This window comes from Cariama cristata, unplaced genomic scaffold, assembly GCF_000690535.1.
Source record: "Cariama cristata isolate BGI_N322 unplaced genomic scaffold, ASM69053v1 Scaffold36623, whole genome shotgun sequence".
Lineage (NCBI taxonomy): Eukaryota > Metazoa > Chordata > Aves > Cariamiformes > Cariamidae > Cariama > Cariama cristata.
Window position 1 is genome coordinate 1,278 of NW_009608439.1, and position 13,706 is coordinate 14,983.

The following is a 13,706-nucleotide window of genomic DNA, read 5'->3' on the forward strand; positions in this document are numbered from 1 at the left end:
ATCATGTTTCACCTTTCCTTCTTCGCTTAATAAATTATAACTATATTCCCAATAAAAACAATCTGTTGGTTGATGTCTTTTAGTGTAGTCAGTCAACCCTAACCAGTTTGAAGTGACTTGAAAAATGACAAACACTCAGTGTTGAGTTTTTGGCAGAGGTTGTCCTGGAATATGTGATTTTAGTCTTAGATATATCTTTTTTTATGGTAAAATGTGAAAGCGCTCAGGGGCATCAGTATTTGTATGACTTGGATCAACACTTAAGGGCTTGTTTTTGCCCTTAAGATACTGCTCACTTCTTACTTTGTTTACTTCTCCCAACAGATGAAACAGAATTCAGAAATTTTATTGTCTGGCTCGAAGACCAGAAAATCCGGCATTACAAGATTGAGGACCGAGGGAATTTAAGAAACATACACAGCGATGACTGGCCAAAATCTTTTGAAAAGGTATTTCATTGTTTCAAACACTATTTTAGATGGTGATGTAAACGACGATTAACAGCTGCTGTAGTTGTTGAATGTAAATGTCTCTGAATATTTGTCCTGTCTCTGAACTTTGCATTTCTAGGAATTTAAATGTATTATTGAAGCCAAACTGTAGGAGTTAAGATGGTAGAACTTTTTGTACATAATTTTCACTCAGCTTTGTTTTTCCAGTAGGTAGGGTATCTATCCTAATCTGGGTTTTTTTGCCGATCTGATTCAGCTCTTGAAGTAGAGAGAAAATTGACTACAAATAAACAGCTTTTTCTGCATTAGTGATTCTTATGTGCCAGAAGGAAAATGGATTAGGCTGATGTACTCGTAGACTTTGCAAGCATGTGGAAGAAAGCTACTGCAGCTCCTCTCTACACCTCTTGTTATTTCAGACATCATTTTCCACTGCTAGCTCAAAGCATGGCAAGCAGCCATCATTTTGTGAGTGATTGCCTGCATGCTCGTGAGCATTTTGAGTCACCACAGGACTGTTGAGCTTTCCCTCTTGGTTCCCGTTTCCTTTCTCTCAAAACAGCCCTGCGAGGAGCTGAAAATGCTGCTCCGCAATACTCAGTGCCCATTCATCTCACTTTTTTCTCCGCTGGAACCTCTTGCCTTGCTCACTGCCCAGGAGCATTGGAGTTGCAGTGCTCATGCTTTGCAGGAGGGAGCCTAAAGCATTCTAATGTCATGTACGTAAGTGTATGTGGTATTAGAATTCCTGGCAGTGTTGTGGTATCAGTGGTATCTTTCTTGGTTTGGCCAGACTGTCCTTCTCTGCACACCTGCCGGGGGAGCTCTGCCTGCTAACGCTCTCCAGCCCCTGGTGCCCTTTCCCTCCACAGTCCTGCTGCCGGAGTAGATGCTGTGCGGCCCTTCTGTCCTCTCCCTCTGGCAAAGGGGCACAGCAGAATGTCGCTGTGTTCTGGGCTTTGGGAGTCCTGGTAGCAGGCTGGGCTGAGTTCTATATTCTGGCTTCAGAAGAGCAGAAACGGTGTCCCAGTCACATTTTGTCCTCTCGCGTTGTATACAGTCCCTAAGAAAGGGAAAATTGCTTCTGCTGTCACTCAGAATCCTCTGATACCAGTATTGTGAAAGCCTTGGGTAGCATCCTTCCTGCTTTAGATGGGAAGTTTTTTCTGTAATTTGTTCTCTGCCCTTTCCTTTGCCTCCGCTTACTGTGTAAATGAACAGACAGCAAAGAAAAAGGCATTTTAGTTTCTCTGGCTGCAGTCTGACAACGAATAACATTCATTAAAAAGCAGATTCCACTACTAAATGGCAGACTTGAGTTAGCGAGTGCTCTAAAATGTCTCAGATCAGATGCCCCAGCAGGACATTTCACAATGCTGCTTCCTGTTAATAACTATCTCCTAACAACTGTAAGGTCTGTGGGAAAGTGACTGTTTACGAAACGGTTCTGTGCTCCTAGCTAATTCATACAGGTCAATAGCATTTATTTGTTTTCTCCTCTTTCTGCTCTGCAGTATATGAAAGATGTAAACTGTCCTTTCAAAATGCAAGAACGACAAGAAACAGTGGACTGGCTTCTCGGCTTAGCGGTTAGGCTGGAGTACGGAGATAATGGTATGGGTGAATATGTATATAATATTTCAAAATGGTAGGGAAATGTGGTTTACTATGTCTTAATTTGACAAATACTTCGTAAAATTAAAATATCAAAAGTATATATTGTTTTCTTAAAAGAATTTCATCTGCTTGGTTTTGCACCATATTCAGATGTGAACTGTTTCTCTTCAGCTCCTGTGGGACAGTGCAGTAGCATACTTGCATTTATTACTTTATTTCTGGATGTAGCAAGCCCTGTTGTATATATTTATACCCTTCTCCCTGTGGGATTGCCTTTATGGGAACTTACGCTAAAGTATATTAAATGCATTTTCTTTAGTACTACAATTATTTGAGTAAGTTATTCTTAGACCTTTGTTTTAGAGGGAGTAGGTCTGGAACCCTTGGGAACTAGGGCAAGGTTATGAAAAAGTTGAGTTAAATCTCAACAGTCAGCAGCAGTTTCATTTCCTTATAGTGAGAGCAGATACAAGTGTAATTACTGGGGAAAACATAATAATAGCCAAAGTACTGTTTTCCATTACCTTGAGTTCCTGCAGGACTGAGCTCTGCCCAAGACAGGGATGGGATATAAACACCTGCAATCTGTAGAGCTGATTCTCAGTCCCTCGTGATGGAGAAAATGAGCTGCCTGTGACTTGGAGGGTACATGAAAACGGAGGAGCCAGAAGGTCCCCCATCCTCAGAAGGCTTGAAAAACCTCTGTGTGGGTTGTAGATGAATAGCTGCAGTCAATAAAAGAGCCTTCACTGGAAATATTTTACTCACTGATCAGAACCAACTTCAGTCTGTAGTTCTTGAGCTCTGCATATGCTGCTGATTGAGGCAGAGGGCCAATGCTGGTTGAATTGATGGATTTTAAAAGCAGTAGAACTGTAAGGTGCAGCTTGTTCAACCTTCCGGGATGAAGACTGTAGGAAGAGCCTTAATCAAGAATGTAATGCCCTGTGTAAGTGTGGAGCATGCTCTGATGCTGCTCTGGATAATGCATAAGCTCTGTGCAGGGGGAGCTGTTAGGGTAGCTGAGAATGGCAGCCTTTGGGGACCTTAGTAGGGAGCTCCAGAAAGTCAGTGTCTAGGCCCAGAAGGCTCTTGGGCAATTACCACATGCCAAAAATACAGCTGTCGCAAACTACAGCTTGGCTCTAAACCTTTTGTCGTTAGCTCTAATGGTGTTCATGTTTGCTTCTTAATTTAACAGCTGATAAGTATAAGGATTCTACCCCTGATGGTGCTAAAAATACTGACAATACAGCCAAAAATGCAGAACCGCTGATTAACTTGGATGGTAAGTGCGCAGCAACCTACTGTACGGATGTGTCGTATGTGAATGTGTTCCATGGCCTGTGTGGTGGTCTTCAGATTTTAAGTTGTTATAATACTGAGATACATAAAGCCCAATTTAAAGCTTTAGGAGTGCAGAATCCATATATTCTTTCACTGCTGGCTGAAACTGCCTCTCTGTGAACAGTGTTTTGAGAGTTACTTTGAGCTATTTGTACTTGTCTGCATTCCTCCTAAAGGAAAGAGGAACTGCTCCACGTGAATCCCAAGTGTCTGGATGTGCACTGATGCAGAGCTTTTCCTGTTGGGAAAAAGGGGAAGGGCAGGGGGCAGAATTTTTCCCAGCAGAATGAGGTGCCCGGAGACTTGTTCAGGTACAAATGACTTGGGAGGGCCCTTAGCAGGCAATGAGGAAACAACTGAACAGTGTTTACCTTAAGAGCTTTGCAGAGAGCTCTATAAAACATGAATATTTACTGTGGGTTAGAGTAAAATAGCAAGATATGTTTTGACTGTAGACGCTACCATATCTTTAGAAAAAGCTAAGGAAACACGATGGCAGACTGTTTACTTCAATACTGTCACATATTATATGTTGGCTCAGTCATCCCTAGCTGTACCTCTGGTAATCATTTTAATTTTTTTGACTGCTAGGCACATTTGCAATAAATGGAAGTGGTAGAACATAGCTACTAAAATTAGCCCTAAATCCCCCAAGTCTCCTCCCGTTGCTCTTACAAAAAGACAGCTAGGAATTGGTTGTACCCTCACCCAGCAGGCCCAGTTCTGCTCTGCAGTGATAGACATATAAAAGGGAATGCCTTTGTGTAATTTGCTTTATTTTCAAAGACTTAACGCAAGTTTCCTGTGCAGTAGGACACATGCAGTGCGTTTGGCATTGAAAACGATGCTGTTTGTGCTTGGATGGTGTCCCGCAACCTGGTTACGAAACCTAGTGCATACTCTGATTGCTTTGTAGCCAGACTAAGCGATTGCTCACTGCTCTGTATCCATGGCCTTGCACATGCTTGAGAGCAGTCGATACCATGTGGAGTCAGAAAGCCAGTTCTGTCTTTTGGAGCCAGTTAAACTAGCATGTATTTTTAATGATGCTGATGACTATTTTTACAGTGAATAATCCTGATTTCAAGGCTGGAGTGATGGCTTTAGCTAATCTGCTTCAAATTCAGCGACATGATGATTACTTGGTAATGCTTAAGGTGAGTTTCACAGTTTTCAGATCTCCTTTCTTCCTTCTTTTCCCCAGCGGCTGATGCGTGTGTAATAGCTTGTGGTGCAGAGTTACTGCTGACTATGACTTTTTAGGCACAAATAGAAAGTAAAACTCATGTTTTACTTTCATGTTTATTACTATGTGCCTTTTCAAGCAGATAAGTACACAGAATATAAATAATGGAAATTAATGCAGGGATAATTATCTTGATAAAGAGTTCAATTCTAGGTGAGTTCCTGGAATTCCAGCACTGAAAACTGTTGTTCAGCTAACCTAGAGCACTTCAGATTCTGAGGTAGTGCTTTACATGTTTTTAATGAACCTCAGAAATGTTGAGGAACACACTCAAAGGAGAATATTGTATTCCAGTGCTAGAAATTAAGAGAAACTTGAAAACATAGAGGCTGAGTGATGCAAAGGATGTTTTAAAACAAACATCCGAAGGAGGGGAACCACAGTTAAAACCTTCCTCCTCCTCCTCCTTTTGGTCCTATGAACTGTTTACTCCTTGTCACTACTTAAGTCAGTTTAATTTATTCTTGACGACTAATCATGGCTTTTAAAAGCAGTAAATAAGCTATTTTTTTCTAAAGCATGGTTTCTTAAGGAAATTGCGGCCTGCAGTTATCCCATCAACCACTTTCTCATTCTCTCCAGTATGGGATCCTCCATTGCCTTCCCAAAATAGCCTTTGAATCCTTCATCAATCTTTAAAGAGCGGTGGAGATCTCGTATATCAAACCCCTACCCCCAAAAAAACCCCAGAACTCTACAAAAATCAGGGCAAAGGGATGTCTTGTAAAGAGAGAAGAGCCTCTGTGAATGGCGATGTTGAGGATCTGCAGCATGAGCTCAGCCCTTATTAGAGTTCCTTCAGGTCTTCTTACAGGATTGTCTCAGGCTAGCAAACTTTATCTGGGTTCATTTAATTTGGTACTAGCAATTCGAAGAGAGAGCAGGATGTGTTTTCTGCATAAATTTATTTACATTTCTGTCACTATTTCTACGTTTCCAGTCTCACTTTTTTCAGACAGAAGTGGTTGGACAAAACCACCAGCCTGAATTTTCTTGCTTTTAATTACGGTGGGAATAGATTCCTGCAATGGCAATTCATGTTACATGAACAGCAGCAGTGCTGGCTTTCAGGGTTTGGTGGTATTAGAATGTATCAGTGAAACTCTTTAATTCTGCACCACGGTAAGCAGGTGTGCAGTGTACGTTTGGAGAATTTATGATCCCTGTTCAGGCTTGGACACTCAGGAGTGGATGCTTAGGGAAGGCAAAAGGGTGCACACATGCCACCAACATCTGGCCAGACCTTGGCCAGAGTGAGCAGAGAGATATTTGGAGTCTCGTTTTATTAATTTAAATCTGGCAAGTAGATCAGAAAGCATCTGTGTAACACAGTTGGATATCCTTTTTCTAATGCAAAAGGCACTCAGAATTCTCTTATACAAGGTCTGGTTTCACTGCTGGAATTTAAAGTTAAACTCCTCATCAAATTACTCTTTTTGTGCAGGCTAGACCCGTCAGTTAGAAAGATTTCTAGAAGTGTTCAGTGGCAACTTTATAGTATCATTTCAACTTTAATCATGACCAAAACTGGGAGAAATCTTGAGGGAGAAACATGAAGTGATGACTGTTTCTGTCACATTTGGCTACTCATCAGGGAAAGTCTGAGGAATGTGTTTGACAGACCCAGTTCTTCTTGGTGGAAGTCTGCTGCATGGTATTCCTTCAGTTATTTTTAGAGGCATTTACAGCTGTAGGTATCAGTAACCGATAGCTTCGATACGATTTCATGCTGTGTACTGGAGCCAGTGAAAACAGATGAGCAGCAGGATTGTTAAAATCAAGGCTGTTCTTGTTCCTGTATTTAAAAATAGTTCCTTTCTGCTCTCAGTCTTTTTAAAAGCTGGGTGGGTAGCCTTGCTCCAGGTTTCTCTGCATGTGGAAGATGGTTCAGCACCTACTAAAAGATGCCGATAGCAGGATTTCCTTCCTGAAGAAGCTGTATTGCTGCAGCATTAAAGGTGTGCAATCTCAGAAAAATAAAAATGGTGCTACCACTTTGGGATGGTCATCAGCTCGTTCTGGAATTACAGAATCATTTTGGTTGGAAAAGACCTTTAAATCGTCAAGTCCAACCGTTAACCTAGCACAGCCAAGCCCACCACTAAACCACGTCCCTAAGCACCACATCTACACCTCTTTTAAATACCTCCAGGGGTGGGGACTCCACCACTTCCCTGGGCAGCCTCTTCCTGTGCTTGACAACCCTTTTGGGGAATAAATTTTTCCTAATATCCCATCTAAACCTCCCCTGGCGCAACTTGAGGCCGTTTCCTCTTGTCCTATCCCTTGTTACCTGGGAGAAGAGACCGACCCCCACCTGGCTACCCCCTCCTCTCAGGCCATTGTAGAGAGCGATCAGGTCTCCCCTCAGCCTCCTCTTCTCCAGGCTAAAAATCACAAGTTTTCCTGACTGTTCCTAGTACTTTACAGTTTGTGGCCCAGTAGTGGCTGAAATTAATAGTGTAGTGTCCCTGTCTCTTCTGCTTAAGCTGCCTTCCTGCAGCCAAAGAGACTACACCTGTGTAAGATACTACTTGCAAAGAATAGTGCTATTTGAAAAAGTTTAAGGTGTAAAAGAGTTTTCAAAAAAATCTTGCGCAAAACTAGGTTTGGGGTAATGCTAGGATATGATGTTGGCTCCTTTTCCCTTGGAATTGCTGAGAAATGCAAGACATGAATTAATTACTCTCGCCTTTAAATGTTTTTCCTAGGCAATTCGCATTTTGGTTCAAGAACGCTTGACGCAGGATGCCATAGCGAAGGCCAGTCAGTCCAAGGAGGTTTGTATATACGCTGCATGAGTGTAGTGTTAATTATTTCATGTCGTGTAAAGAAGTGTAGGCGTAAGTGCCATCTCAGTCAAAACCGGTTCTGTTTAAACACTTTGTTTAGGAGGATGCTGGAAACTTGCTTTATCTTCACCATCCTGGTTCTGAAAGACGCAGAGGATTATGGACAGTAGTATACAAAGCTCTTTTTGTTTCACTTGAATGCAAATACATATACCTGTATGATATATCATGTAAATAGCTGTTCCCCTGTCTTAGTTATTTGTTAGAGGATTGCCCTTGCTGTTCAGTGCAGCAGGCCTCCAGTATGAGAAGAAATGTATGACCTGGCTTTTCCTTGGAATTGGCAGCATTGGGTGCGTAAACAGGTTGAAGCGTTCCTTGTACGGAGTGTTTTGCTTCATGCATACACCTCATACGTGTTTGAGGAACGGGATGTTGGAGAGCCAACTCCTCCCTCCCTGCCTTCCCCAAAAAGAGGTGGTGAAGGAAACTTCTACGCTTAAACCTCAGATTTTGCAGAATCATTTTCTAACCACAAGCTATCTGTTTGTAAGATGTTCCAGGGGATGACCGTGGGTTTTTTCAGATTGTCATTTCTCAAACATCCCATTTCTCCAGCTGTTCTCTCCGGCATCTGGCACAGCAGCTGTTGGCGTTAGGTCTGGGGCACAGCCGGGAAAGGCAGCCTCTCTTGCCCTGCAGTTGTATGTTTAGAAGTGTCCCTACTGAAGTGACTGCATCTGGTCAAAGAGCGCAAGTCCCTTCATCTTTTCTGGCAGCTGCTCAGAACAATCCATGCTTTATTTATTACTGTAACACTGCTTATGGTGTTTACTAAGTGGCAATTGCAGGTGCTCCGAGTTGCTGTGCAGTAATTGCCAGAAGCATTGGAACAGTAAATCAAAGCTTTGATCTTGTATATCCATAAAACCATTAAAAGAGCAGGAAAATACGAAAGCAGCTGAGACTGCTGTATTCATTTTAGGTTCTATAACTACCATTAACAAAAAGCTGCTTTTGGTTGTTTACATAGCTGCACAGCTGACATGCAGGGATCAAAATGGGATTTTCTGTGTGTTTGGCAGAACTAGCTTCTTTGAGGAACACTGAATTTTTTTCATGACAGAGTTGTTCATATTCAGTAGGTCTTCGAAGCATCGTCGGGTCTTAGGTTGAAATGTTGCTGAATGTGATATATTTCACTGGGAGTGTATTCTCATTAGGAGTGCTAAATTTTAAGGGAGGTGGAGAAAAGGCAGGAGGTTGGAGGCAGGAAAACAGCTTTATCTGTGCCAGCAGTGATCATCAACATTGTAATGTACCAGATGAGTGAAGAAAATACCTTAAAAGCAGAGGGGATAGCTGGGTTGCAGGATAGAAGGAGAGGAAAAATAAACCTCTGCTTCTGGTTTTGGCTGGCTTGTCAGTGGCCAAAACACTAGCCAGTGACACTCTGTACGTTAAGCCTTGTCCCTGGAAACAGGTTATAAATGTCTGACTGCTGCACGGCAGACGGCTTAATATACAAAATGTCTTGAGTTGCATTCTTGGCAATATCAAGGTAGAGTGGGGAGAAGATAAAATAGATACAGAGATGTTCTCTGACTGAAGGATATGTATGAGGACTATGCTGAGGAAACTTATACTGCTGTACTTGTGGTTTAAATGTACCAAATAAAATGAGATTTATCTTGCTGGGTTCTCAAGGTACGGTTTTCAAGGTAAGATATGTCACTTTTTTTAGATACCTTTTGAATGGCTGGCAATTCAAGGTACTTGGTGTCTAGACAGGATTCAGGATTATACTGACAGACTTGTAGGCTGTCCTTCTGGGCTTCCTTTGCCTGATGAGTGTATCCTAGGTAGGATCAAGTACAACAAATGCTCTTCAGGATCGCTTTAAGGATTCTCCTGAAGCCTATGCCTGAGGCATAATTGAAAGCACAACAGAGTGGGTACATTTTCCCCCTACTCTGAAAACTGGAAACATTTTTCATTCCACTCCCAGGGAATCTAGTTTTACTGTTGAAGCTTCCAGTTACAGGAGAGATGGCTGCAGTGGTCAGGGCCATTGCAAGTGTTTTGAGCAGCATTTTTAAATTACATTTGTGGGGAATGAGGCTGTGAAATGAAGTAGCCTGTGTAGTTACAGATTTAAAGGTGCTCTTCATTTCTCTCCCTGTTTGAAACTGCTGTGCAAATGAACGTGTGCTTGTAGTTGTAGCAGCAGTGGGTGCCTGTACAGCCCAGAGCCTGCCGTGAGACCTCTGGTACGGACTGTGGGGCTTGGGAAAAGCCAGTCTACGGCTCTGTCAAAGACAACTTCCACCAGCCAAAAAGGAGCTAACGCACAGGGTGGTGGGAGGAAGGCAGGGTAAATAATGCTACACTACCAGGGTGTCTCAAAAGACCATCTCTGAAGGTGCCACTGCGGTCACTCGGCATTGGAGGTACCTGCAACAGTCCTGGGGAATTCATCCACAAAGAACCGACTGAATTGATGGCTTGTGGCTCGTGTGACTCTGAGAACACACTAGGGTGGCAATGAGCTCTTTGCAGCCTAAAGTATAGACATGATTTCTTAAAAAGTGTATATATGAAGTCTGATATTGCTAGAATCTGTTCGAAGTGGCATTAGCGGCATTTTTATCAACAAGCAGGTGAGATTTTTAACAATGGAGATGTGTTTTTAAGGTTGCAGTTGAACATCCATTTTATTGTAAAGGCCATGCAAAAGAACCGCTTTTTGAAAATGGGGTCACTCTAATGAGTTGCAGTCACCACTTTGTATTTAATGTGTGTTTTGATCAACTCAGAATTATTTTTTGTTACACCTATATAAAAGCCTTTAAAAGGAATCTTCACCGTTAGGTTTACAACCCCATCGTTGTAGCAATTAATGATATTGAACTTGAATGTTTTTGTCGTGCCAAATGCGAGGCATCTGGCAAATGTGCCAAAGCAAGCACTGAAAAAAGTTAGAGGTAATAAAAGCAAATTCTAAGATTTGCATTGTTTAAGTCTAATTTTATGTGCATGTTGAAACATGGTGAGTGATTGTTTAAGCATGACTGCTCCTCCACAGCTGGAGGAGGGTAAAGGAAAGAGAGCAATGCTTATAAATGACCACGAATAAAACTTTTCCTTGTACTGTCTTAATAGAGCAAGTGTTTAGAAAATTGACTGTTTAGCTTTATTCCGGAGCTTAACAGTTGAGAAAACGCTTCTGAGGATGTTGATGGAGGTTACAAGTTCAGTGCTTGAGAATCTCATTTGATTGCGGAGAATTTTTACAACTCTTTCAAACCAGCCAGTCCTTTGAAAACTGGCAGCTGTTTAAAGGCAATGGTTCCTAAGAAAGCCTAGTTTGTCCGTGCTTTTTGTTTGTCTGGGTAGCGATATTGCTGGATTGGGTGTTCTCCCGTGGTACTGTTGTTGGCCTTTTAAGGATTGAATGTGGGCAGTCTGTATCCAATGGGGTTCACTTGACAAGTAGGGGGATTATTAAGCATGAAAATTTTTCTTTATTAATACTCTGGGTTTGATGTTTCAGGACACAAAGGCACTCGTGCGTAATCAAGCACGATGGCTTCTTAAAGTTGTCACAGATGTCTATATAAGTAAAACTCAAGTGTCTTCTCCTCCAGAGTTACCTGCTCTAGTACTTGATTTTATTGTCCAAACATGCAAAATGGCATTTCTAATTATGTTTGACCATGCTTTTTCTTTTTAAAGGGTTTGCCTGTTGCTTTAGAAAAGCACATTCTTGGTTTTGACACAGGAGGTAAGTAGTAATGTTACTTTTAAATAGTGATGTGTGCCTTTGACAGAGTGTATTACTGTCAAATACGTAGCTAATGCGTACAGTAAAAAAAGCCTGTAGTGGAAAGAATTGCTCCCTCCCAGCTTGTTATTTACGAGCGCTCCTGAGCATTTTGTTTTGGAACAGAAAAGCATAAATCTTAGCTGTGGAATATGTTGTTTCAGAGTTTAATGTTTAAATAACAGCTTTTAATGGCAGCCACGTTTGCGAGCAGAAGGAATGCATCTCCCTGCTGTTGTCTTGTAAATCTTGCTTTTACCAGCAGAGGACCTCTCTGCTGCTTCTGTCTGTTTTAGCTGCATCATTTACCTAAAAATCTCATCGGAGGCAGCGCAAGTTGGCATGACCTGATAGATTATTTTGTAAGCAATAGCCAGGTGACCTGGGACTCCACTAGTCTGGCTTCACTTTTGCCCCATGTACACCTAAATTACTACTCGGACTGCTTCATACTGACCCGACTTGGCTGTGGATTACTGCGAGGGCTGCAGGAAGCCGAGCGAGGTTTTGCAGAGCGCCCTGTCCCTCTCTAGCAGCAGGGAGGGTTGTTTCCTATTTCAAGTATGAAAACCACAAGCATGAATGAAATGCAGAGCATTAACTTAGATTAAGTTTTTCTTAAGACCTTCGTGTCCGATGAAAATGATTGATACGACTTCTCTTTCTGCAACTCACCCAGATGCTGTTCTCAATGAAGCTGCCCAAATTCTTCGACTGCTGCATATAGAGGAGCTCCGAGAGCTGCAAACAAAAATTAATGAAGCGATTGTAGCAGTTCAGGCGATTATTGCTGATCCCAAGACGGACCACAGACTGGGGAAAGTCGGGAGATGAGCAGATAAAAGCTTTTAGCCTCTTGCGTACTTAGTACAATTAGGAACTATGTACAACTCCGTACAACTCTGGCATGCAGTTTGAAATGGTATTATTTTACTGTTTTGCAAGAACAGGAAATTGAATTCTGACTTCTAATGAATTATCATGTTTCTTTAAATAAATGAAGTTGGGGAAAATGGACAAATTGTTCTGATTAGCTGTGAGTTGGGAAATATGACTTTTTTTTTCATTGTGTTTGGCTTTGTGTTGAGAAGGGAATGTTACATAAAGGCTCTGCAGATTCCTCTTTTGCTGAGGTCCTGCCCCAGGAGCAGCTCACTCCTGGCTTGCTTGCTGCTTCTCCATGGTCTACCCTACAACTGAAATATTTAAAAACTAAATCCAAAGGGAAACTTAAAACAACCATTTTATTCAATTATTGAAGTAACCTAGAAAAAGTGAAGCATTACAACGTAAATGGTATTTCTGAACATGTATTGGTCTACGCTGGGTAGGTCTATGAAGGCACTTAGAAGAACCAACACACATGAACAGATCAAATCTAGCATATTCTTCTAATATAAATACTAAAAGACATGCATCGAGGCAGTGGTGAAAATACAGAATTGTCTTCTGGAAAAACTTCAATGCCTTTGCCATATCCCATAACTGTTCTGCACGCTTTTGGAGCACACACAGTCTTCAGGGCTGTAGCTTACTTAGACCCAGCAAGATACTGCATCCAAAGCTCCCTGTAGGTGTTTATTTTTGGATAAAGGACCTGTTGGTCAGATTGTCAAAACTATTAAAAACTAATCTGTTCTTCTTCCAATAAAATAAAACATTTGAATAAGAAAACTATGTTTTAAATTTGCTTGCATAAGCAAGAGTTAGAGTAATGGCCTAGGATTCACAGGACCATTTTTTTTTGTAATATATCAATGTTTTTCACTTTCCAAAAAAATACAGTAGTAAAGACTTGAGGTATAACTTCAAAAAAAAAAAAATACTTGATAATCTTTTGTGGGAAAGTAGGTCGCTTCATTGGCCTCGGTTAAGGGGTTTTCCCCCTTAGTTGTATGCAGTGACAATTTTCTGGGTCTGAAGTTCTTTTGGGTGCAAAGATTGTTGTTTCTTGAAATAGCGGTTACTATTTCCTTGCTGCGGAGAGAAAAGGATATCTTTAGCATGTCAAGCATAACTGCTGACAGACAATAAAGAGGGAATGGGTTTTGTTGTGTTTTACCTCCAGGGCAGTAGGGATAAACTGCAGTTATTCCATAGAGATGTGATCGCTGCTCTGGAAGATACTCGTCGGTAAAGGAGCCAGTTTCTTTATCAATAGCTATCACGCCATCCCTGAGGATAACAGGGGGAGAAGTGCTTTATTCATCTATGAAACTTGGGTTTTTTTCTCCACCTACCCGCATTTAAGAACAGAGGCAGCCAGAAAGATTGGTCTGAACACCTGCAGAGCAAGTGGAAAGAGATTTGCCCCATAAAATCTACATCCAGCTCATTCAGTGCATTTCTCTTTGGTGATGCAGAGTCACAGAGACAGCCTTCCAAGGAGAGATTAGCTCCCCGAGAGTCTCCTCGAAGCGTGGCAAGCA

The 13,706-nt window shown here is 41.7% G+C and overlaps 1 protein-coding gene across 1 annotated transcript; it reads left to right on the forward strand.

Annotated features, from left to right (window-relative positions):
• Nucleotides 1-324: 324 nt before the first annotated feature.
• On the forward strand, nucleotides 325-12,290 carry LOC104155483 (chromosome unknown open reading frame, human C14orf166; the record flags this gene model as incomplete). The annotated part of the gene is made up of 7 exons (XM_009697122.1): nucleotides 325-449; nucleotides 1,967-2,066; nucleotides 3,271-3,357; nucleotides 4,485-4,573; nucleotides 7,374-7,442; nucleotides 11,190-11,238; nucleotides 11,957-12,290. Coding segments are annotated over 7 exons (674 nt in total), but the record flags the coding sequence as incomplete, so codon positions are not given.
• Between the last annotated feature and the right edge of the window lie 1,416 nt (nucleotides 12,291-13,706).